A 27,438-nucleotide genomic window follows, 5' to 3' on the forward strand; every position below is an offset into this window, starting at 1 on the left:
GCAATTTCCATTCTTTTAAAAATAAAGCAGACATTTGAAAAATCAAAGGAGCTTGCTGAGAGTCCTGGTAACAAATGACCAGATCCTCATCTATCTGTTCCATCAACAATCTAAATGGAAAGGGTCAGTGAGAAGAGAGGGGAAATCCTCAAGGTTAACTTACTATTGGATCAGCTTTGCTACTTTATTTTGTGGAAAAATTTAAAATTCTTTTGTGTCTTCATCCATTTTACAAACCGTGAAACTAAGAACAACAGATGAAATCGTGTAACATTCCATGTTGAATTCTTCCCTACTCATGACCTGTTTCCCATAGAGAAAAGTATAAGCTACATGGTTAAGTAACTGGATCACATATTAGTATTTTCCTTTTTAATTCAGTCTTGGATGCGGTGTTTATGTTTGCCCATCTGAGTCTGTTAAGTGAGCTGTGTAGTCTACGGGGATGTTTTTAGGGGTGGAGTGTGCCAAGGAGAGGCACGCTAGTTGAGAGTTTCAGGTGCTCCGTGTTATGGATTCTCCTCCAAGTCAGAACTTTGAAAAGCACAGCAGAGCAGAAGGTATTGAATGCTAGGTGAAGGAGGAGTTATCTGTCTACAGTAGGCAACTAGGATTTAATAACTAGCCTTGAATTTATTTTGCACTCAAGTGTAAAGAATGTTTTAATTAATTATATCAAAATGACTTTAAAATTATTATTCTAAAAGATTGAGTTCTGGTTTTAATGTTTTAATATTTTGAAACTGTCAAATGGTTATTTTGAAATAATCATTTGAATGTTCTTTTTTCTCCCTAAGAAGGAATTTACCTTTCAAGTGCTAAATTTTCGTCCTCCATCAAGTTAATAAAAATCACACTATTTCCCCCCTTCGTTATTCTCTCTCTGTCTCTCTGTCTTTTGCCTCCTATCTGAAACAAATTAACATTCACTGAAGAAAGTGATGAAAGGAGTTTAAGAAAAATAAGAAGCCAATATTTTGACTGAAAGTGTAATATATGTCAGTCATAGAAAAAGGTTGCTCTCTCCAGAACCCCTATGTGTGGTTGTAGATACATTAAATGTTAATTATTCTGGGTGTGTTTTATGTAAGCCCCTTGATTGAGTAACCATCAGTTCAACGTCAAGCTAATTCACTTGTCTATTCAATATTACAATATAGCATTAATTTTAAGTTGTTTTATTTTTGAAGGGAGGGAAAGGATTTATGAATAGCAACATAAAATTTCTTATATGGTGACTCATCTAGTCGAGATTTTGATTGCAAGGAAAAGAAACTAATTTAGACTGGGTTCTGTGAAAAAGGGAGAATATAGTTAATGTAAAGACATAAAAATCATGGAAACAAAGTGTAACTGGGCCTTGTTGGATTTGTAAAACTCTAGAATTAGGCAATTCTTCTTTGTGTGGCTATGTAATCATTCATTTCTGTTTGTCTCTGTGTTTCAGCTCTTTGCCTGCTTCTCTATCTGTAATTACTGCAATTTTCTTAGTCATCACTTTGCACTTGATCCAAAATGGCTTCAGCCCCTAAGTCCACATGACACGTTGGTTCAAGCTCATCTGTAACTGATTAGATTCCCTGTTTTCTTAGAAACATATGCATTTCAAATATGAATATTAATATTTTCTATCAAGTGAATGAATCAGGTGCCAGTGGGTCATGTTTTCATACCTATTGCAGTTGGATTTTATAAGAGTACTAAGGGTGTAGTTAAGAAAGGCTCTTTAAAAAGAGCTGTCAGAAGACAAAAATAATCATGTTTGGTGTATTGACTGATTCATTTATGATAATCATTCACTCAACAAATATTTCATTGAGCACTTATTATACACTGGACACTATTCTAGGCACTGAGAATACTGCAGAGACAAAACAGACTGACAAAATCCCAGTGTCCCAATGGAATTTCCTTTATCATAATCTTTAACCCTTTATTTCAATGATAATTGGGGAAAAAAATAGAATAGCAGTGTCCTCATACAGTAAATACTGGGTATTAAAATAACAATACATGTGTATGTGCCTTTATGTGTATATGTAATATGTACATTATAAATGTGCTAAGTAGCTTCGGTTGTGTCCAGCTTTGTTAGTTGGCTATTCTGTGCTGTGCTTAGTCACTCAGTACTGTCTGACACTTTGTGACCCCATAGATTGTTGCTGGCCAGGCTCCTCTGTCCATGGGATTCTCCAGGCAAGGATGCTGGAGTGTGTTGCCACGCCCTCCTCCAGGGGATCTTCCTGACCCAGGGATCGAACACAAGTCTCCCACAAGTCTCCCGCAGCTCCTGTATTGAAGGCACATTCTTTACCACTGAGCCACCGGGGAAGCCCTTAATTTGTAAATATAGTCATATTTGCTTTTACTTAGTTAACTGTCAATGGTGTGTAAGTGGGAGTATGTGTGTGTGTGTGTGTGTGTGTATTGGAAACAGTAATTGAGGTCTTTGGATTTTAAATGACATCTAATTTGGAGACTTTGATGTAGCCTCTTTTAACTTCCAATGAAAATGACTATGAAAATACACCCTCCCAAAATTGCAATTAGAAAAGCACTTAAACCCAGGACCAATAGTGATTGATGCCAGAATATTAAAGAACCAATAAATTAAATTGAAAATATAAATAGTAGATCATCCATCTTATGTCATTCTACAAGTAGATAAAAATAATTTCTTGGATTTACCTGGACCAGAAACATATATAGTATATACTGTTACTATAGTAGATATGTAAATATCTTAAGTTTTTTTAAAAGAAATCAACCAGCATACACAAAGTAAGAGCAGAATTACAAAGTTAGGAAATATACAAGTTTGCAAATACGTACATATTTGAGCTGGAGTAAAATAAGCACATCCTGTTATCAAGATATGTAATCAAATATGTCATTTTGTAAGTAGGCATAGGTTAATGTCAGTGGTTCCAACTCTGAATCACTACTGCTTTTGGCCCCAGTTACAGTTTGTATAGACATGAAAAATAATAAATCAATTATTCTTTTCTTTTTTTAAGGCTTGATATTGATTTAGCTAATATTGTTAGTGGAGTGTTTGAATTCTTGAATATATATTTTAATTCTGACTGTTCAGCTTTGAGGTTTGAGGTTAGATATTTCAAATCAGAGATTCTGAAATTATTAGAAACGTGGTTTTGAAATTCCAGTATATCTATATTAACTATAAATGACTATGCTTCCTTAATAAGTACTAGATATATTTTTCTCTTCATTGGTGTCTCAATTATGCTAATAATACATGGAAATATTCTCATTAAGATGGTTAATCAACTCAGAAATATGTAAAGTAAAAGGTGAAAATCCTTTTTTAAAGAGGCCTACTTTTACTTCTTTATCTCAGAGGTAATTAGTTTACCAGTATTTGGTGTATATCCTTCTGGTTCTTTTCCTCTAATTGGCATAAATATATATCTGTATTCACATGCACATTTTAGTTCATATTAAGTAATTCGTATTAAAAATATTACTCTGAAAGGTTGAGATTTTTTTAAAAAAACTTTTCACCTACCAATATTTCAGGTGTTTTTTCCAAGTCATTCTTAGAAATCTGTACTATCCCAGAAACATGGTATATATTGAAGCTGGGCCTTAACTATTATATGATAAATATTTTTACTTCTTTAAATTTGATATGATACAAAGCTTTTAGAAAAGTTTAAGGTAGAAATGAGATATAATTACATTTCAGAAGGGACTTCCAATACTATCTCCTTGTAAATTGCAAACCAGATGAAGAATATTTTATTACATTTTCTAAAGATTGAATATGTGCGTATGTGCGTCGTGCTAAGTTGCTTCAGTAGTGGCCAACTCTTTGCAGTCTTGTGGACTGTAGCCCGCCAGACTCCTCTGTGCATAGGACTCTTCTGGCAAGAATACTGGAGTGGGTTGCCGTGCCCTCCTCTTCCCAATCCAGGGATTGAATTCACCTCTCTTATTGTCTACTGCATCAGCAGGCAGTTTCTTTACCACTAGAGCCACCCAGGAAAAATCTCAAAAGTATATGTGAGCAACATTTAAAGAGCTCTCTTCATATTACAAAATATTTTCTATAATTTACCCCCAAAATTTAAAAATTATAATGACCTGTAAATTTGCTATTATTTCTGTTACAATAAGGAAATTGAATCTCACAGACTTTTAGTGAGTTATTCAAAATTACACATAAGTGAAAGGCAGAAACTGAAATTAAGGGCTCACATCTTGAGACTCTAAGACAGAATGCAAATTCGACTTTTACTCTTCAAAGTTGCTGTAGATTTTTTTCCACATTTGATTTTTGAATAATAAATATTAATAGTAAGTGCTTTCTTTGTATCCTAAAATTAGTTATTCCAACACTTCTGCTTTCAAAAATATTAAAAGTAGAATTTAGCAAGCTTTCTAAATATCCCAGTTATGAAATGTGTCTGATGATATGAGAATTTTATCCTATAAATATGTTTAACATTTAAGATGGGAAAATTTAAGTTTAGGCTATATGATCCAGAAAAACTTGTTATATTAGTTAAATCATGAAAATTTCCATCAAAACATCTCTTGGTTTTAGGTGATCAAAATAGGTGTTCCATGCATTTCTTTTACACTTTTCTGTTGGTGGTTGTAACCTTGGTCATAAGAACGTGTGGAAATTGAATGAACTAGCAACTTGCTGAAACATGACCCAGTTCCCTGATTCTTAGCAATTGAAACCATGTCTTCATGAAGTGCCCCTCTTATTTCAGTTATAAAGGTGCCGAACAGAGTGCCTTCAGGCTTTGCTAGAACTTGCCAGAAACGAGAAGCCGTCACTATCAACATGGTCATTAGTTAACATTTGTTGACTGAGTGCCAACAATGTTTTTGGTGTTACAAATACACAGAGGAAGACACTGTTCCTTTCCACAGGGATTGGTTTTCTGTTGGGGTGGGAGAGAGGATTCGGCCTGAATGTTCTTTTCCTACTGGGAGGTGAGGGTGGGAATAGGATGACTGGCAGTCATCTTGGGTCTCATTCTACATACGGAGATGTCACTCTTACTTGCTTATTAATTGATAATATATATAATGAAGTGTTAGTCACTCAGTCATGTCCGACTCTTTGTGACCCCATGGACTGAAGACTGCCAGGCTCCAGTCCGTGGGATGTGCCAGGTGAGAATACTAGAGTGGGTTGCCATTTCCTTCTCCAGGGGATCTTCCTGACCCAGGGATTGAACCTGGGTCCCCCACATTACAGGCAGACTCTTTTACCATCTGAGCCATCAGGGAAGCTCAATATATATCATACGTAGAACAAAACTGACTTCCCTGGTGGCTCAGAAAGGAAAGCACCCACCTGCAATGCAGGAGACCTGGGATCAATCCCTGGATTGGGAAGATACCCTGGAGAAGGCAATGGCTACCCACTGCAGTATTCTTGCCTGGTGAATTCCATGGACGGGGAGCCTGTTGGACTACAGTCTATGGGGTTGCAAAGAGTCAGACATGACTGAGTGACTAACACTGTCACTTTCATACATACATACACAAGCATAAACAAAAAGTATGCATAAATTTCATTTTATTGGAAAAATTTAAGAATATATTGCTTTTTTGGCTTTTGGTGAAAAAGTCATATCCCCCAGAATATCTAAGTGTCTGTATTGTCTATTTACTAAGATATACTCATACCCATACTACTAATATAGAAAATGTGCTTAAAAAATTATGCAGAGGTGAGAGTCCCTTGGACAGCAAGGAGATCAAACCAGTCAATCCTAAAGGAAATCAATCCTGTATATTCATTGGGTTTCCCTGGTAACTAAGCTGGTAAAGAGGAGGAGACCCTGCAATGGAGGAGACCCTGGTTTTATTCCTGGATCAGGAAGATCCCCTGGAGAAGGGGTAGGCTTCCAGTATTCTTGGGCTTCCCTGGTGGTTCAGAGGTTAAAGAATCCACCTGCAATGTGGGACACCTGGGTTCAATCCCTGAGTTGGGAAGATCCTCTGGAGAAGGAAATGGAAACCCACTTCAGTATTCATGGGATTCCTGGAGAATCCCTTGGACAGAGGAGCCTGGTAGGCTACAGTCCATGGGATCGCAAAGAGTCAGACATAACTGAATGACTTTCAGTTCACTTCACTTCATGTTCACTGGAAGGACTGATGCCAAGCTGAAGCTCCAGTACTTTGGCCACCTGATGCGAGGAGCCGACTCATTAGAAAAGACCCTGATGATGGAAGAGGATGAGATAGTTGGATGATATCACCGACTCAATGGACATGAGTTTGAGCAAACTCTGGAACATGGTGAAGGACAGGGGAGCCTGGCATGCTGCAGTCCATGGGGTCACAAAGAGTCAGACACGACTTGGCGGCTGAACAACAAATTTGTATACGTAAATATTTTTATATAAAAGTTATCCAGCCTCTCAAAAGAACAGGACACTTCTCTACATTATCTGAACTGACAATTAGTATCCTTAAAAGATTAATTTAAAAAAAGCGCATTTTTTAGACCCTTTTCTATATCTAAGTCTAGAGGAGTTTTAACTTCATTTCACTCAAGTTATTTAAGAGGCAGTACTGAGAGAAACTGTTGGTTATAGCAAAATGTGATGATGACAGAAAGATATACCTTAACACTTGAAATTAAAATTTCATTCTGAAAGTGAAACTCAGGGAAAATCAATGAGTTAAGTCCTATAAGTGACCAAAGAGTTTAGGAAACACAGTGTTTGGACTAGGGTGTGTCTTTATTATGCTTTGTTTATATTAGCATAAAGATATGTTAATCACTTATATTAAACTCATTGTGAAATTGAAAGGCTTTGAAGAGAATGAAGTCTTGAGCCTGGCAATGCAAAGATAAGATTTTGTTTGGAAATTGTTAATTTTTTGTTTCTACTGTGAATGTTTTCGAGAACATTTTTAAAAGAACTCCCCTATTCACGCCATACCCAGAAATAAAACAGGTAAAAGCAAAGGAACTCTGGATGAAACAGTACAAGGTACCTGGCCTCCACTTTGCCCTGAGCTGGCTTGAGGCAACTTTGCGAAACCACAAGACTCCTAGGAATTTAGTTTGAAAACCATCACTCTTGGAAGCATAACCCCTAGTCATGGCAGAAAGAGGCTTTAATTATAGGAAAAGGGCATGGGGACACTAACTAGTTAATTCTTCTGATTCTGAGTACAGTAAACAATCTTTCATGAAAATGTTACAGTATTCTGGTTTGCTCAGGGTTTGTAGTTTATACTTTATCAATAAAATAGCATCCGGCTTTTGAATTTCTTTCTTATATAAATCTCCTGTGAGGATAGTTAACATGAGTCCAGCCTTGAAAGACCAGATATTCTTGTGCTTGTCTTGGGATTAAAATTTTAAAAAGGTGTGAAGTAATTAGCCTCCAACTAATAAAAAAAATAAATAAATAAAAAATAAAAAAAAAAAAAGAAAGAAATTAAAACCAAACTGTTTCAATACAGAGAAGGTAAGAACAGTCTACAACAGACCAATTAAAACAACTCTAGCTTCTTAAAAAAAAAAAAAAATTTTTAAAAGAATATGATAACTAGCCTTTTGTCTTTAGGGCTGAGCCTACACCATGGCTATAGGAAGTTTGTGCCAATCTGTGGTGCCTTGCTAATATTAATTTGAGCTCTTTTATTGATTAAAATAGTGGAGCTGGGATCCACTATAAAAGTAGTATTTTATGCTCGCTCCTGTACCTCTTAGAAGTTCTATGAAAAGATGATTACCTTTTAGTAGAAAAAACAGATTTGTATGGCCCCACTCCATCAACATTATTCATCTTTCAGAACTTTTTTTTCAAATTACAAATCTATTAGTTCTGCCTAAATGTTATTTCATGAAGACTACACATTTGTGAAATCTTAAATACATTTTGTGAAGTATCAGTTTGTAAAATAGTGATCATAACTCTGAAGGCCCTGTTTGTAATATACATGGGATAAAAATGCTAGAAATCAGCTATTTCTATTCTCTAAGCAAGTCTATTTTTTATATATGTTTGTTGCCTGGAGTTTTCAAAATACTCAGTTTAAGCTTGTTTATTAATAGGTAGTCTTTGGTTCCCTGAGCTGTGAAATAAATAATATTTTTTCTTTCTTATCCCTCTAGCAGAAATTTGGCTTTTCTACTATTTATTATAGCTTCTCGCCTGTGTGTTCTTTCACTCTAATGTGTTACCTTATTCTAGACAGATGTGTCTTATAAAAATAGAAATAAAAAGCCAACAAAAGTTTACTTAAAAATATTCAGTTGAAATCTACCCTTGGTTTAAATATATTTTAAATTTACATTTCCTCTAGTAATCTGATGACTAAATTGCTTAGGTTTTTAAAAAATTTTTAAAGTGATTTATTATTTGCCCACAAATGGAAACATAGCTAACAAGTATTGAATGTTAAACTGTGTGGTAATTGAGAGAAAGAGAGATATTTTGAGTATTATTTCACCCATGGGTATCACTTTGGCATACAAACAGAGTAGAATGAACTAAAAAAAATGGAAATTTCAAATAAATGCCTATTACAAGGGAAAATAAATTTTACATCATTTTAAAAGGTATTTATATTTGCTACTTTCCATTGAGGCCTTTTTATGTGTGTGAGGACTAAGTATTGGTTTTGTGGTAGGTTAATATCCATTATCCTATTATCACCATCCTCAGAGAACACTAACCTGTCAAATAATCATCAAATAATCTGAATTTTCTTCCAGATTTACTACTAACATGATGTATGATGATGAACAAATGCTATCATTTTGGAGATTCAGCTCCAAAGCTGGCGTAATAAATGTCATACTTTCCTCAGAAGGATTCCATGAGGCTAAAATAGTACTTGTAAACATAAAACTTGTAGTAAACACAGGACTAATGCATGGTGGTATTCTCTACAAAGGCACCAACATACAGCGGTAATGAGTGCAGGCTTTGGGGACAGACTTTCTTGGCTCAGACTGTAACTCTTACTAGATGTTTGGCCTTGAGGAAACTGCTTACTATTGGAGTGCCACTGTTTCTTCATCTGTAGAACAGGGCTAATAATAGTGCATCCCTAATAGTGTTGTTGTGAGGATTAAATGAGATAATATTGTAAAGCACTTGGTACAGAGGCCCGGACATTGTTAAGTGTTCCTTACTCTTAAAAAACAATATTTAAATATCTCATATAAATAACAAATTTTGAATTACTCAGTGATGCTTGGTTCAAGCATTCAAAGCTTGTTAAAAACAATTCAGACTGAAATCTTCTGGTTCAGATCACAAATGGCATTGTGGAATTTATTCCCTTTAGAAAAAGGAGGTCATGAGGACACTGCCTAGGCTACAGGAAATCCCAAGAAATATTCTCAAGTTTCTTTCCAGCTGTGATACCATCTTTCTGAAGCTACAAGTTCAAACTGCTTTTAAATAAATCACTCAGTTCTTCCTCCTCCCAGCAGTACTTTCATCAGAATCATCATTTGATCAAAATGAAAACTCCCCAAATCATGGCAGTTTTCAAGACTAAATTTCTTTATACCTGGTTTTGGATTTGTGGGCAATGTCAACCCCACCCCCAAGTGTGTGTAATGTTTTTTGTTATGACAGGGCCTCACTGGGGAAATCCTAACTGAAGATAATAGCCTGATGTATTAAATGTTGCCAGTATTCCATTTAATATTAAGTAATTGCATAACAGCCTTTTTAAATACTAAGTTAAAAGTGATACATTAATATTGAGTACACTGCTACTGTAAAGTCCATTCTCCTCCTGACTTCCGAGTAACACCATTTAAGTGCCAACCTACTATTACAAGAGTTTACTATTTTATTCTTGCTCCAAAATGGCATCAACAGTGATGGGGTGCTTTCAGGGGATTGCTGAACAGAATTTTTGCAACAAAGGGGGAAGCTTGAGGAAATGCAAAACAGCTCCGGTAGGCATGGCAAGGCTTTATCTCAGCATTTCTCAAATCCACACACCCCCTAATCAAGCAAGCAGCTTTATGGCATGCGCAATTGCAAGTGAAGTCTAACCGACTTCCGCAGGACTGGCTTCCACAGGATTTCCTGTCCAAAAAAGACCGGTGGTCCTCTGTAGCTAAATGGTTACAGAACCATCAAGTTAGCCAGGCGCCGCCTCCCCAGCGTGTGTGTGTATTAAGAACAAGAGAGTCGAAGTGACCAAACCCTGTCATTAGCACATTCTCTGTGGACTTCTTTATTCCCTTTCTCTTCATTGGGTAAGAGGGGGAAGAAAAACACCCAGCTGACAAAAAGCCTCCCTCCTTAATATCTATTTGTTCAAGGTGTCTTTTCCCTGGGAGGTTATTTACAGGTTTCTCGCTGCTTTGCTGGTCTGGCCTGGCGATCACTTACTGAAAGGAGAAATCTGCCCTTTCGGGGTGAGCTGTGCCTTTAACCCCTGTGGCCGGCTCTTCCTGGGAGGCGAGCGCGGCGCGCTGCAGTGTCTGGGAGCCCACCTAGAGGGCCCCCTTGACGCCAGCACATCCCCGGCCGGGCGGCAGCCTCTGCGGCCGAGCGGGCTGCTGCAGAGTTAATGTACTGTACCACGGAGCCTGCAAGTGTCCTGAGCTGTTCAGAGGCGGCCGGCAGGCGCAGCCCGGGGCAGACGAGGCGGCTGCGACGATTCCAAAGGTTCTGCTGGATATTCGGCGCTGGGGGACCCCAGTGGGAGCCTGTTGCCATTGTGTTTTAAAAGCATGCAAGGTCTGTATAGCTCGGGCGTGAGAATCTTTCAGAAGCTGTCAGAGCATCCGAGTAAATGACACCTACTGGGAAATTGAATTGGGGGTAAAAAAGAGAAGAGAAGAGAAAGACAACGGGGGGTTAGAAATTCTTAGACAACAACGTCTGAGTTGCAGCTGTGAAAATTCATTTTCTTTCCAAGACAAAATATGAAAAGCCCGCACATGGGTTTGATAACAACAAATTAGAGGGGTTTCTGCAGGGAGAGGATCAATAGCTTAGTCATTTGACTGAAAGAGAGCAGGCAGCCTTATTATGGGGCTTGGCAGCAGAAATGAATGTTCTCCTGACAGCACCTTCTGAAGTCATGATGGGAGCTCCTGGTGATCCTTGCCTTCCTACTTTTGCAGTTGAAAACCAGCCATTCTGAGAGAAGTTGGCTTTTGCTTATACATGGTTGCTAGCCCCTCTGCCCAGGTCTTTGTCCTACACGTCTCAGAAGGCAGCACTACGTTAAAGTGACCACACATGAATATGTGCCTCAGAAAGAAGAAAAAGCAATATTCATTTCTAAAGGACAGCATGGCCAAGCAACCTGAAGTTTTCCATTTCCCTTCTAACACTTCTTTAACAAGGATAACAAGAAACTGTCTTTTGACTCCTTTTTTTCCACATTCCAGAGTCCTTCCTGCAAAGATGCATTAATTTCCAGTCCAGGCAGTTGGATTTTACTGGGACAATATTTGCCACCATTTAGGATTAGCAATTGAACTGGTTATTTTAGTAAGTTGACTAAACTATTGGAACCTAAATGGGTGGACCCGTGCCTGCAGTGCTCTGTGATGTTTCTTTCTTCAAACCCTGGAAGGGCTTTTGTTGTTGCTCTTTGTTTTTTGGGGGGGATTTTTTTGGAATTCAATATTTGTTGCAATAATTGCCCATGATAGCTGCTCAAACAGGAGAGTTGGAATTCATCTTTGAAAATCACCACATGTAACATATGAGACAAGGAAAATATTAATGACAGAAGATCTGCCAACATGATGCATGTGAATAATTTCCCCTTTAGGAGGCATTCCTGGATATGGTGAGTAATCAATATCCCCTTCAGTTGGTAATACTCAGAATTCTAAAATTCCATGACAGGTACCAGAGGTGGATTTGTCTTGAACAAGAATATCGGTCTCATGTGAGGATGAAAAGTAAAACATGTTTAAAAACAAATATTTCTGAGAAAGTATTGGTTATGCAATAACAAATGACTTGTTAATATAAAAGCATTCCAAATAAGTCAGGTATGAGGACATTGACAAGTGGTGAAATTTCATAGAGAGACCAAAGGAAAAAAAGCCACAACAACTTTAAGAATGGCAACTATTTAACTAATAAGTAAAAGGAAAAAGGAAGTTTAGGATTTGGTATTTGCTCTTTTGTCTGTTTTTTAACACACACACACACACACACACACACACACACACGCATCTCATGTCAATTTGCTTGGTCTTAGGTCTTTGAAAATTTCCAAAAGAAGGTTTAAGGGAAAACTTAGAATGCTGACTCAATTTTAAAATGATGTTAAGATATGTTGGTGCCTGAGATTTAAGGAATATTTTAACTATTCAAGAAATATTTCTACCAAAATGAACCAATTTTATAGAATTCTAACAGATGAATCATGAGATGCTCAGACTCCCATGGAACTTGCTTAGTGCAATGATATTTGGTCATGTATTAAGGTTCAGCATAATGAATTAAGGTCCACGGGCATGTGACATCATGTACCATTTCTTGTTAGAGTTTATGATTAAACGTTTATAGGAACTAGTTGCTGAGGGTAGTATAAGGGCAAAGCTCACTATTTAAAAATTGCTTGTTTTCACCACACCTTTAGGGTTGACTGGATTCAATTTCTCATAGCAGAGACTTTGTGAATGTATGGTGAAGGTACATTTTCAGGTTTTGTGGCTTACTAATATGGTTTGCTTTGGATACTGCAATATATCTCATTTTGAAAGTATATTTCTCGGGTGTATTTTCTGGCTGGCCTTAGAATAAGTGATATTCATCAAAATACAGGTTTCTGAGGGTTTTCTATTTACTTTTATGACAGTATCTCAAATGAAAGCATCCTGATATTTTGAAACTCCACCAAAATCCCCTACTGGTTTATTACAGACGTTTCAGCTTGTTAGCTGAAAATCAGTTACAGAGAAGGGTGAGTGACATCCTCTGTCACTGGGCAGGACTCATTTTCTGCCAGTATCAGATGGATCCAGAATCGACCCCGTGGCGTATCTTCCTTCTCTGCCATCCAGAGCCACTGTCCCAGGCCCTAAGGTGCTGGGGAAGGCGCCTGGGTGACATGCCTGCAAACCTCAGTGGCCCACTTCCAAGAGCATCATCCGAGTTCCCGACTCGGGAGCTTTGGTGCTTTCGCCTTGCCTGTCCTGCTGGTGAGGGTCGGACACAGCAAATGAGGTCTTTGTCATTCTTACCAGTACAGTCGGATAGGTAGTCGTAAACCCTAAGATAAAAAAGGTCCTGGAAGCAGTCCCTGGCACATAGTAGGCATTTGTCAAATGTTTTTTTCAACAATTCCTTATGCCTTCCTTCCAGGCTTTTTTGTACCTATTAAGATTCGTTTAGGGAAAAATAAAATTAGCATTCTCATTTCTATAAAGTGTACTTTGCTGTAAAGCAACAGTTTTTGTTCTGCCTAAGCTTTGCTGTTTGGGTCTATTTGTTTATGTTGTAATAGGAAGGATGCAATTTACTCTTTGAATGCCTAACATTATCACCACCTTTTATTTTATTTTTTTGTTGTTGCTATTACCTCACCTCTGCTTTTGACTGGAAAGAAATGAGCTATTCAGCCCTGTAGTTTTTGAAAGAATGCAAATGTGCTTATTCATGCTCCTTTAAACCTGTAACATATATGTTTGAAAACTGTATGCAGAAGTTGAGAGCCTTGGTGGTTTTCTTTTGTGCCTGAATCTAGGTAACCCTTCATCCATTTCACTGCATGACGTGCCAATTTGTTGATGTCGTGGCCAAACAGAGCCACTGTGGAACGTTAGTGTTCTGTGTATCTGTTCTTGCTTGGGCCCTTTAGGAGGATTCATTAATAAGATATTGAACTCAAAGGAAGAAGGTGGTGACTTTTTCCAGGTGACCAAATTAATGTTGTGCTTGGTCTCAACTTCCCTAATTGTTGTTTCTTTCTTATTTATAACCTCACCTCTCAATACCATGGTAAGAGATTCTAGGTGTTTTTTGACAGAAAAACCTTCTTTCCCTTTGTCCTGATGTAAGAGTCCTGTTGGATTGAATTCCATGTTCATGAATGGTCCTGCTAAGAAGAAAGTATTTGCCAAGTTGTTCTGCTTTGCATCTCCAAATCTTTTTCCTCATTCTCATACGCAGGTCTTTTTTTTTCCCCCCACAAAGAGGGCAGATCAGAAGTTGGCAACAGCTCAATGCCAGGGAATAAAAAACATTTTAAAGGAGATGTGTGCCTTGGGTTTCACAATCTAATCTCTATGAAGGCTCTAAACCCTTTGGGTGGGCAGGGTACAGAGATGCACACTTAATTCTCTTCTACTTTTTGATGGAGCAAGGAGGGAAATTTGAGATGCAGGAGATCCAAGAGGAGTCTTCAAAAGTTCATCAGAGGTAATGGTTCCAGTAGAAGCCTAGTGTAGAGTTCCTTCTTGGATTCTCATCCTCCTGCCCCGGGGCTGGTATGTTGATGGTTGAGCAATAGTATGACAAATTCTTAGTTTATTGGTTACAAGTTAAAGTTAATAAGTGGTCTTATTACTTGTCTTAATAGAACACTGCCCTTTGAGAGCTTAAAGAGTGGTAAGAAGAATGTGCTTTCCTTGTTTAAATCTACATTAGAAAAATTTGCTGGAGGATTTTATTGCTAAGGCTTCTTTCCACTATACTTTTCCACCTTTTTAGTGCCAAACCAAACAAAGATAAGGGTTCATCTCACTCCATAAATACGTACTATATAGTTAGCCCTTATTTTTTTATTCTGGCTAGTTGTGAGAATATAGTGGTAGCCTAGTAATTTAGAAATGGGCCTTCTTGCGTGGCTGAAAAAAGGGAGATAGATGTAAGTCAGCTTTCTAGGAATTTAAATTTCATCTCGTAGCAATGAAGAGGACTCTTTAGAAACACCAAGCGCAGAATCATTATGCAGGGGTCCAATAAGAGGCACATAATATAGTGTGCCTAGCATGTGCTTGTAGCTTTTTGCTTTATTTAAAAATACATAACAAATTTGCATAATCTGATTTATAAATGCTCTGAAATTTCATGCCAGAAATGCCAGGCCCATCTTGCATGCAATTGAATTTTACATATATAAAATTTAGGAGGGCATTTTATTGAAATACCTTGGCATCCTTCTTACAATGAACTCAGAAGACTCAGAGGACAGTGGGAGGTGGAAGCCAAAGGCCCCTGCCGGGGAAGGTGGTTCCATCCTGCTCTGTGGGCTCCTTTGAGGAAACCTTGGGGGATTTGGGACCAGTGACTGTGGATGGTGGTGGACTATTTGAGGCTTAGGATTTTATTGTTTAAAGTCCACACATTTCAGTCCTTTTACCAAACTCTCTTTATGATTCCGAGACCTCACTTTGATCAAGAGGCAACATGGGGTGATTATAGCACTTTGACTCAACACTGAGGCTTATTTTTCCTTTTTCTAGGCCCTCACATCCTTCCATTGGACTTGCCCTTTCCTGGTTCCTAATAAGATTTAATCTAATGGGTCACGATTTGGTTCTTCCTCAGTAAAGCAAGAGTTCACCTCACATACTAACTCATTTTGTTTTGTTTTCTTTGACCTAATTCATTTATTGAATGAAGCAAGATATTATCAATAATATTGTGTGCATTTATGTATGTATGCATATATATGTGTATATATAAAATTTCAACAGTAAATCCAATGTGTAAATAATCAGAGAAAGGCAAGATGGCTTGCTTCCTAATGAAACTGTGGTCCTTCTTATCTAGACTGTTAAAATCACATTTTTGAAGTTTTTCTTCTCTTCATATGTCAAAACTACAGAAACTCAACCCAGAATTGCATTTCCCAGAGTTTAGGTTTTATTCACTACATGTAACAGTCTCACTTGTCTTATGAAAGTTTTAGTGGGTGGGAAAAACATTGTGTTTGATGACTGTATGCTTTGAAGGACAAAATGGATTAAGTCTCCTGCAAGATAACAGAGCTCTGCTCATTTTAGTCAACCTAAAATTCTGCCAGTGTCTGCTTGTCTTCTAATGAGATTTCAGGTCATGGCTGACCTTGCTTTAGTAGCATCTCTTTCTCTGAGTGACAGAACTACCCAGAAATTCCAGAATCCACATACAATTTGTTTGTGAACCCTTATGACCAGTAAAGTTTAGCTCCAGCTCTAATTACACAAACTCATTGTGTTCACAAATCCCTGGGGCTCAGTGGTAAAGTCAGCCATTGTTTAAGGCATAAGTTTGGGTTTAGATACAACTTAGCAAAGATTTTCCTTTAGATGAAGTACTGATCCCATTAAACATCTAATTTTTTCTCTTGGCTTTCTGTTTTACTCTCTTTTAGTGCCTTTAGCTTATAGTCTCCTTAATTTCTGTTAGTAATACCTTCTAATTTAAACATGCAAATGAAAATTCATTCTTTAAAATTTTGTAAAAAGTTGATTAAGCAATGGTGTGATAGAGGAGAAAAGTTGCCATTAGCAGTATCAGTGTGCCCACAACTTATGAAAATGAAACATAATTTTCAGTTGCAGTAGACTTTCCGCTGTAGTAACATAGTTTGTGTATTTTACAAGCTCACAGGTTACCTCCTCACTGAGCTGAGTGGGTGGCCCAAGACAGGGAGGTGTCAGACAATGCCTACATATAAAAAAAGGGAGACAGTAATATCACGTGAAAATGATTAGCTATGGATTTAGGTTGTTTCGCTTCTATTAAATTCTTCACTTTCCACTCCTTTGTTTCTGCACTCACTTTAGCTGACTGTTAACTGAGTTACTCCCACGAAGGCTATCGTATCCAGGTTCCAAGAAAAACAGCAAGGAAGGGAAGAAGGAAAATAGTTCAGAATTACAAGAGGAAGATCCCAAGGAGGAAACTTAACCAGTTTCCCACTTGCCTCAGGCTAGAAGTTTCTTTCTTTCATTTTTGAACAATAGTCACACTTCCTGTCTTCCTCTCCTTCTTCAATCACACCCCACAGATATTTGTGCTCATAGATAACCCTAACTATAGAGTCTTCCTACCTTTTTTTTCTTTTTTTACAATAGCTCCAAAATGTCACCAGACCAAAGTTAATTTCTATAACTATTTACCACTCAATGGACTGTTAGATGGGCTTCCCAGGTGGGAACCCACCTGCCAGTTCAGGGGACTCAAAAGAAGCAGGTTAGATCCCTGGGTCAGAAAGATCCTCTGAAGGAGGGCACAGCAACACACTCCAGTATTCTTGCCTTGAGAATTCCATGGACAGAGGAGCCTGATGGGATATAGTCCATAGGGTCACAAAGAGTCGGGCACAACTCAAGCAACTGAGTGTGCACTCACACACGTGTGCTCACCTAGAATGGTGTTTCTAGCTGTTACATAGGTACCAGCCTATAAACACTCCCAAGGAAATATATTTCAACTGGAAACTATATTGTGTAAAATTTAAGGATAAATGTTTGGTTTCAAAGATGGATAATCCAGATTCTATATGGTAGATTATTGGCTGGGGAAAAATAATAAAAAACAAAACCCTTCCAGGTTTCTAACTCTGGTGTTACTGCTTTGCGTGACCTTGTGAAAGCTCTCAGAGCTCTTCACCACCTGTTGAAAACAATTCAGTGGCTATTTACCAGCTTCATTTTGAAGAGTAGACCATTAAAGGAACTTTCATAGCACATTGGTAAAAATAATTTATTAGACTGTTAAGCAACGACATGCTAAAGTCTCTTGGGTGAATTTCTTAGCTATATATAACAAATATAACCACTAAGCATTTCATGGATGAGATCAACACTGTTTGAACCCAGGCCACATGTTTTCACATAAATTACATCCGTTAATGGCAATAGTAACTTTCAGAGGTGGGTCTTATTTGAACCCCTGTTGGCAGATGAGGAAAGTAAGGCCCACAGAAGGGAAAGAACTTGCACCGAGTCACATGTCTATTACTTAGGGAAGCTGACCCACTGAAAAACAGTTCCAGCCTCATTTGAAAACCCAATGTCTTTTGATTCACCATATTCTTCTGTGGCAGACGCCTGTCTGTGAACCTTCTAGAAAGTAGCTTAGTGATATCACCAGAGAAAATAAGCAGATTCCCTGTTAGTTAGCAAGCTGGGGAAGTACACGGACTGCCCAGTGAATATCAAAGACCTTTCCCTGAGAAACCATTCCTGTTCCTGTTCAGACTATGACCTGTACTTCAGCCATGTCAGCAGATCTTTTTGTGTTTTCTCAGAATTTTACAAGGAATTTGAAGTGACCCTTGTTCCTGGGGCCACTCTTGTCCTATGGGATTTTTTTTCTGTGAGTTAGGGAAAGGTGCATCTCTGGGCAGGTATATTAGGAGAGATGCCCCACATCTCACATATTAGGCAGGTAAGTTAGAACTGCAGACTGTGGAGCCTGGTGAATGGACAGAGTTTCTGTGCAAAGCCAGAGGCAGTCCTTCCTTTGCCCACGGCACCACCCTGGCCCTCCTTTGACCTGAGTTATACCACTGCCTCAAAGGCAGATGTGCCAATCAGATGAGAGTACTTTGCTGCCAATAAAAATCATACAAGCTTTGGGTTTTGCTTCCATCGTTATTACTTTCTTCTAAGTATTCTAATTACAGGTCTTTAGGAAAAAAAATTTTTTTTGCACAGGTAAAAAATATGAACATTTTCTACAATCAGAGCTAATGCAAAACAGCCAAAGAAACATTTTAATCACAATATAGCTGTTGAAATGCCATTCTTAGTGAACTGGATTAGAATATGTAGATTAGAACATGCTGATCTATTTGCACATGGGGGATGCCCAGATAAATATGATAACAGTCCTGCCCTGAAAATATTCACAGACGAGTGAGGAGAACATCCACAGAAACAAATGATTGTGGAACGGTGGGGAGCACATTAATACAGGAATGTACAGAATGTTATGGGAGTTTAAAGGAAGAAACACCTTAACTGGCTGGTCTAAATACTTTTGAGGAGTCTAGAAATGAGGGACTAAAAGTATGTCTGATGGCTTCAAGAGTTAGTAGTTACTGGCAACACCTTGAAGAATAGTTTAAGTTGGGGAGAGTTCTAGTTCAGGAGGTTATAAAAGCACAGAAAACTAGTGCAGACTCCTTTCAAAATTTTGGACAAGAAAGATACAAACATGGAGAGAGAGAAGGGAAGAAGGGGAGGAAACCCAGCAGTTAGTGAAGATCACCAAATAATTTTAAGCATCAGGGAGTATACCCCAAAGGAAGTATCTAGAGATAGGACTTGAAGACTGCATGAAGGACATTCCTTCCCCCAAGATAGGAGGGAGGTGAAGAAGGATGGAGCCAATCTTGTAGAGATTAGGGAGTTAGAAGGGGAACACAAGATTTGGCCTCATGCCTTCTGTTTTCTTTGGGAGAGAGAGTTCAAAATCAGGATAAGATCTCAGAGGGAGGGCCATGAAAAGGGAGGCGAAAGAGCTGAGTCAAGTTACTGGACAGTTTCTGTGGGAATTGGAAAGGCTTCTGAAGGTGGAAGTGTCAGAGTGTCCAGTGAGTTGGAAAGAGTTGATGATGCTAAATGAATATGTGGAGTCAATGAAGGATATTTTACTCTGCTTTGAAAATTACTCACATAAAGTATTATGTTAAGAAAAGGGACAGCTATGTGACAGAAATGAAGCAATCCTTAATTACTAAATTAGAAACTGTTTTGTAATTAGCATTTCTCCTGTTGATTGTGTTTTGGGAATTCCAAAGAATGCAGAACTAACTTTATCATTGTTGTCTTTTTCTTGGTAGTGGTGGACGCTGTATTATGAACATGTTAACTAGACTGTAGTTCCAGTTTCATGGCCTGATTTAGAATTGTGAGATTTTCTGAGCTACCTGGAAATAACTCTGGGGTGACAAACAGAAGTTCTAAGATTTGCACCTTGAATTTTATCTTCAAATGAATAAGAATCACAGTGGGAAGAAAAGGCAAAACGATTCAACTTTGCTCACTTTTTACTAGGAGCCTACCTGTCTGTGGTTTATGTTGTAATGTCACACATCCGTATAGATGTAACCTGCTTTTACAAAGATTTCTTCAAAATCCTTCTGAAGTTGACTTGAAAGTGTCACCAGTCTCTGAGAAACTTACTGAAAGCAACAAAGCATCATATGACTTTAGCCAGAACCAGCATAGCCTAGTTTAAATACGTATACATTTAAATTCTCTTTTATGTTTCCATGATACCTGAAGTGGAGGGGGGTGACAAATATAAGGTAAATTAAGGGAACATTTTAAGTAATCTTATAATTTTTTTAGATCATAGTTATAAACCCGATCATGTACCAGGAGTTTGGGAGCTGTTATGAATTCCTTTTATGCCTTCTCATTACTAGAACTTTCTCCCAGTTTAGCAGAACTTCTTTAATATCCTTGGTTTCCAGTACTCACAGTTATTTTGTACAGGGCTTTTTTGTGGGTATTCTGCTTCAGCTCCAAAGCTCTAAATAAGGTCCTGAGCGGTCCCAGTCACTTATAAGGAAACTTCAGTATTCCCTCCCTTTTAGTTCATGTTTTTCTTAAATCTGAAGATGAGGGCATTGAACTGAATAATCACTGTGGTGCCATGAAAAAAAAAAAAACCTACTGTTCTGAAGATTGCCTTATCAGTTTACTCATTTCTGGCTTGTCGAAGCATAACTGTTCTTCAGTTAAATGGAATACTGTGAAATAATGCATTGATCCATAAGCTACTCTAGGGCTGAAGTCTGATGTTTTCCTGAAAAAAAAAGAAAAAAAAAAAAAAGCCCCTCCTGCAGAAAATCCTTAGTCTGTCAGCCTTAGGTATTTGGCTTAATTCCTTCTACATGAAACTTTTAAATAGCAGCCTTGTTCATGGGTGAGATGGCAGCTTTATGTCTATTAATGCTGACATCACCAGTAATTGGCCACTCTGTGCAACATGAGGAACTGGCTCGACCAGGGATGGAACCCATGCCCTCTGTAGTGGAAGCACAGGGTCTTAGCTACTGGGCAACCAGGGAGGCCCAAATCACCAGTAATTGAGAAAATATGTCTTATGTACCATTTTCGTGTCCATTATATTCCCAACTCTTCCCTTGGTTGAAGTTCTCGAGCTTATCCTTGTTCTTCCAGCCTCCGTCTAGTCTAAGAAATGGCATGGAGATATTGAGTTTCTTTGTGTATGAGTGCTTACTTAGTGCATTTAAAACAAATTGGCATTGTGATGGAGCAGCTGTTGATGATTTAGAGAAGAAATTTTGGCAAGTTGATAGTGGGCAAATTGGTAAGACCCCAGGGTCACTAAGAGTAGTGGAAGAGACCTCTTACACATCATAAAGTATGGCATCCGAGTCTTGGGAATTGAGTTTTAAATGAAAAAACATTTGGAAAAATCACATTTTCTAGAAAATAATCCAGGCAAGTTTGCTGCTGCTGCTGCTAAGTCCCTTCAGTCATGTCCAACTCTCTGCGACCCCAAGTTTAGTTTTGAGAAAACTAAAATGTTCTGGTGGATCAGGATGTCACCATTTTAAAGACGGATCACATTTGGCCAGGCCTTCCTGCAGATCTTGCTTCCAGGACCTTTTCTGTGACCAGGCTAACCTGTGAGACCTCATGATAACAGATCACGTTCCCTTCTCTTCATGATAGTAGCCATCTGGACCACTTTGTTCTGCTTTGTATCCCGAGCTCTGGCACAGTGCTACCACCCACAGGTGAAAGTGAAAGTTGCTCACTCGTGTCCGACTCTTTGCAGCCCCATGCACTATACAGTCCATGGAGTTCTCCAGGCCAGAATACTGGAGTGGGTAGCTTTTCCCTTCTCCAGGGGATCTTCTTAATCCAGGGGTCGAACCCAGGTCTCCCATGTTGCAGGCGGATTCTTAACCAGCTGAACCACAAGGGAAGCCCAAGAATACTGGAGTGGGTAACCTATCCCTTCTCCAGCGGATCTTCCCAACCCAGGAATCAAACTGGGGTCTCCTGTGTTGCAGGCAGGTGGTACTCTATAAATTTTTCCTCAACTAATGAGTATATGCAAAGAAAAGGATGAATAACAAAAAATTATATAGTTGGGTATTATTTAATTAAGTAACCTTCTGCTTTATTCAAATGATGTTACTCTGCCATATTTTGAGATGAAGCGAGGGAACTTATGCTATTAAAATAATAAAGATAATAATAAATATAATAAATAACAAATATTTGAGATGTTAATGCCAGGTATAGACTAAATGTTTTATATACAGTGTCTCATTTAATCCTCCCCCAAATCCATGACAAGGGTGTGCTACTTACTTCCTAAGATTGTAACCTTGGGTAAATTATCTAACCTCTTTTTGTGTTTCAGTTCTCCTCCTTGTGAAGTAGATTTAATAAATAGTGCTCACTTCTTTGGGTGACCTGAAGATTAAATGAGAGCACTTGCCACCCAATAAGGAACCAGTGAATTCTGGCTTTTGTTATTGTGCAGATTAGGAGAGTAGGCTGTGAAAGGCTAACCAGGTTGCCTAAGGAAATCCACTTGTTTAGTGGCAGGCCCCTTTTCACCTAGGTCTTCCCCTCAGTTCTTTATTGTTTGGAGGACTGGCTGCCTGCTTCTTATGTATCATATATTTGGAACCCTTCAGCATGTGCTAGAAAAACATCTTGGACTGAGTTTGAATTATGGGGAATAATGCATTTCTCCTCATCTCTCTAACCTCAATAAAAATCACCTACCCTTAGAAAACGTCTAGAAATTTCCATAAAAATTGTCATCTTGAACATAAATACTTCCCATGCACCTTGGTTTCTGATACTCAGGAGAGTTTAACCACGTCTGCAGAGGCAGCCATCCTGCTGAACTGTGTTTATCTACACAATTCAAATGCCGTTCTTCCAAATCAACTCCTTATCTAAGGTACTCATTATTTCTTTTTTTAATTTTTTTTGCTCTCAGTATTTTATTACTATTATTATTTTCATTTATTTTTTTTCGTTGGAGGCTATTTCTTTAAAAACCAGTAACCAGTTTATTCAATTTATGGACAGAAATCTTTCTTTCCTTGAAGGTGTCTATGTTTTCTCTTTCTGGGAAGACAATACTGGGTAAATTAATCTGTAGCTGGTCCATATCTTTATTTATATGTCCATTTCTTCACTAATAATATTTATATTATTTTAATTATTTTTTTGCAGTACATGACACATTTCTCAGACATAACCAAGCCTCCATGTATGGGTCTTCTCTCCTTTTTTCATACATCTTACACTCTCAAGCTAGCCTCCAAAATAGTCCTCTCCTGCAGGCCTCTTCTTTTGCCTGGAAAATGTATTGACTCTGTATTGTATACCATGAAGGCTTGCCAGGTGACACAGTGGTAAAGAATCTGCCTGCAAATGCAGGAGGTGCAAGAGATGCAGGTTTGATCCCTGAGTCTGGAAGATCCCCTGGAGTAGGAAATGGCAACTCACTCCCATATTCTTGCCTGGAAAATTCTATGGACAGAGGAACACAGGATCACAGAGAATTTGACACAGTTGAGCAACTGAGCACATACATTGTACACCATACTGAGGAGGCCCTGCTCAACTGGGTTCTGCCTTTCTAGTCTAACGCATACAGGTCAGCTTCTGTTAGTATTGATGTACCTTCCTTCCTGTTCCGGCATACATATCCTTATATATATCCTTGCTTCTGCTTGTACACAGTTGCTCAGTTTTGTCCAACTCTTGGCGACCCCATGGACTGTAGCCCGCCAGGCTCTTCTGTCCATGGGGATTCTCCGGGCAAGAATACTGGAGTGGGTTGCCATGCATTCCTCCAGGGGATCCACCCAACCTGGGGATCAAATCCAGGTCTCCTACATTGCAGGCAGATTCTTTACTGTCTGAGCCACCAAGGAAGCCCTTAAATACATCCATCTTTAAGGGTATGTTGGAGAAGGAAACGACAACCCACTCCAGTATTCTTGCCTGGAGAATCCCATGGATGGAGGAACCTCATAGTCTACAGTCCGTGGGGTCACAAAGAGTCGGACACGACTGAGCAACTTCGCTTTCACTTTTAAGGGTATGTATACCCTTCAATACATCCATCTTTAATATTTTTCTTCTCAAATTATTAGGCATTTGTTAAGTATACTGTGGTGGCTCAGACGGTAAAGAATCAGCCTGCAATGCAGCAGACCCAGGTTCGATCCCTAGGTTGGGAAGATCCGCTGGAGATGGGAATGGCTACCCACTCCAGTATTCTTGTCTGGGAAATCCTGTGGACTGAGGAGCCTTGTGGGCTACGGTACATAGGGTCGCAGAGTCAGACATGAGTGAGCGACTGAGCATGCGCATGAGTGCTGGGCACACAAAAGTTAGGAAGTAATTGTCATCTTTGAATATCTTACTTGAATATGTACTTAACTCTCCATGTGCAATTGTTTAGTTTTTTTTTTAATCAGGAAATATATTTTATCAGACATATTTCCTATGGATTACTTTTAGATTCATAAGTTGCCTCTGATTTTGGCAAATATACAAAGTCATGTAATAATTATCCCTATGTCTTTTATGCTCCTTCAGTATTCCCTCTCCCAGTTCCAGTTCCCAGCAGCCATTGAGCAACCATTGATCTGAAATCTATTTGTGGTTTTGATTTTTACCAGATGTTACATAAATGAAATCTTACAGTTAAAAAAACTATATGTGTGTATATATATATCCATCTTTAATATAGAAGTTACAAACACATTTTTAAGTCACAGAACCTTCTCCCAAGCAAAAGCTTAGGCAGTGGCTTAATACATAAACTAGATCTGGCAGGTATTGGGGAGCTGCTTTATGTAAATACTGCACTTCTGAAGAAGGGCTGGGGGAGCTGGAGCCCAGCTAGTTATCAGCCCCCACGATGACCCCCTCCACTGCCTGCTCTAGCCCCCTTGGTGGGGTTCCATAGTATTTGAGGATACTGACTCTTGTACTCACGCTGGGCCGTGTACTGGAATGCACTTCCACCTTCTTGCCTTTTCCCACAGCAAACTCCTGCTGATCCATCAGAACTTGATGTGACCTTCCCTGACCTCAAGGTAGAATTAAGCCTTTATCCTGTTCTCCTAGAGCTCCTTATACTTCCTATAGCACAGTTTGTGTTGCATACAGTAAATTCTTTCCATGTGCAGAGAGACAGCTGACTTAGTCACTGACTCTGGATCCAGAGTGTCTGGTTCAAATCTGAACCGAAACTTTCTAGCTGTGTGACCCTGACAAGTTGTTTAACCTCCATGTACCTCGGTTTCCTCATCTGTAAAATGGAGTTGATAATAGCTTTTACTTGATAGGCTGTTGTGAGAATGGAATGTTGTAACTTATGTAAAGTGCGTTTAACAGGCCTGGTGCGCAGACGCTCTGCCATGGCTAGTTGTTACTGGAGCTGTTGTGCGTCCTCTTGGGTTGAGCTCCCTCAGAAGCAGACCCCAAGAGAAGGACTTGAATAATAATAGTTTCCTCCAGGAAACACTGAGGTGGGGGGCATATGGTGGTGGTGGAAAAGTAAGACAGGAAGGGGGGAAAGGGCACTCGGGGTCCACTAATGATCAGGTAACTGAAGTAGGCACCTGAGCCTGAGTCCTGCTGGGGACCTCTAGGAGATGATCTAGAACTTGCTTCAGAGTTACCCTGTTCAAGAGATGAGGACGCTGCAGGATCTATCCTCTGACTCCCATCTTCAATGGCTGATGGCTGCTCCTAGGAATAAGTTCCTGGTATTCCAGTCTGACCTGCATGTAGGCAAAGCCTTAGGTAGAGCATTACACGTTACACATGCTTATACTAGGGTTGCATCAGCGTGTTACTGCTGAGGGGATGTGGACATAGCTCTGACAGCAATTGCTACAGAACTATGAACAGAATTCTCCAGGGCTTTCTTATGATTCTCTTTTATTTTCCCTGGCCAAGTACTAGGCATCCATAAATCTTTGTGGAATGAGGGAGTGATTGAATACATGGATTTCTTCTACTTGACCTTCAAAGCTGTTTGTAATTGTGTCTCACTCTGTCTTTAATTCTCATGATTTCAATTTCATGATTCCCTCTTCTTTAATTGTATCTGTCTTCTCACTGTACCCAGACACATCCATTTGATTTCCTTACATGGGATGCTCTGCCCTCTACTCTAACTTGGCCCTACTCATTCTTCAAGTTCCCCCCAGCCTCCAACATTTCCTTTCTTCCTTGAAACCTTCTTTAAACTCAGCTCACTTCTCTGAAGTCCCATTAACACAAAAAGACTACACAATCTAGTGTTGGATTATTTGCTGACTGGTGAGGTTCTATAATCAATGCATGTTTCAAGGCTAAGCAAAAACATCCAGGTCTTAAGTACCTCTTGTCTATTTCACAAACTTGAGCACATCTTACGTAGCAAGAAGCAGGAGTGCCTGGAATTTGGAGTTAAGACAGCCATGATTATATCCTTGTGGTTTTAGTCATGAGCTGTATATGACCTTGGTTGTTGTTGTTTAGTTGCTAGATTGTGTCTGACTCTCTTGTGACATTATGGACTACAGCCCACCAGGTTCCTCTGTCCACGCGATTTCCCAGGCAAGATTACTGGAGTGGTTGCCGTTTCCTCCTCCAAGGAATGTCCTGACCTAGGGGTTGACCCTGCATCTCCTGCATTGGCAGGAGGGTTCTGTACCACTGAGCTACCAGGGAAGCCCATGTGACCATGGGAAACTGTGTAATTTACTTACATCTCTTTTTCCTATCATCTGGAAAATATAGCTAATGACCTTCTATCATATTGGTTAAAGATTAAGTGAGATATTTTATATAAAATGCTTAGCACAGTTCTTCTCAAGAAGTTGGTCTTTAATCTGTAGAATCTGACAGATTCTTCTGATTCTGCAGTAATAAATATCTTAGACTTTTCTCATTATGCTTCTTTAGTTTTTCATTTTGCAATCACTTTGATTTTTAGTTGTTCTAAAAAAATGTTTAGTGGCATTTTGAGACAAAAAGATTGATATTTGAAATGTTGAAAATTTTTAAATTTTATATGAAAAATAATTTCTCAGTTGAACCTTTGCAATAAATATGCTGATTTTCATATTCTATTTAAAGTATCAATCATATTTATTAGTTAAGGTGAGTTGAAAACTTGAAAGTCCTTTGCATAGTAGAATGAAGTTCTGCTTTATCATGAAAGAACATCAAGGACTATTTTATATATTCATGATTTTTTGATCAGTGCATGCACTGAAAAATTAACTTCAACTTTAGCATTTTTAGTGCTGTAGTTCTTTGGTGAAGATGATGAGGGTTAGAAAAGATGTCTTTGGGGAAAATAGTTGTAACATATATTAGAAATTCCTGTGAGAATTTGTGCAAAAGCCATTCAGCCCTCATCTTATCATCCCAGTAACAAAGACTATCAGAATTTGATAGTGAGGGAGGGATGGATGGGAAGAGGAGATTGCATGTGCATTTTGACTTAAGTATTTGAAGGATAT

The 27,438-nt window shown here is 38.7% G+C and overlaps 1 protein-coding gene across 5 annotated transcripts in view; it reads left to right on the forward strand.

The window, feature by feature from the left end:
* PDE4D (phosphodiesterase 4D) overlaps positions 1-27,438 on the forward strand; it is a 1,564,543-nt gene that overhangs the window by 941,166 nt on the left and 595,939 nt on the right. The window contains exon 1 of one of the 5 annotated variants that reach the window (XM_043488579.1): positions 8,702-11,790. The exons of the other annotated variants lie outside the window; for them this stretch is intronic. Coding sequence (XP_043344514.1) covers positions 11,744-11,790 — 47 coding nt within the window. The 5' untranslated portion in view covers positions 8,702-11,743. Of the gene's footprint in view, positions 1-8,701; positions 11,791-27,438 lie in introns of those variants that run through there. 5 annotated transcript variants of the gene reach the window in all.

The sequence above is a fragment of the Cervus canadensis genome, chromosome 16, assembly GCF_019320065.1.
Source record: "Cervus canadensis isolate Bull #8, Minnesota chromosome 16, ASM1932006v1, whole genome shotgun sequence".
In the NCBI taxonomy this organism is placed as follows: Eukaryota; Metazoa; Chordata; class Mammalia; order Artiodactyla; family Cervidae; genus Cervus; species Cervus canadensis.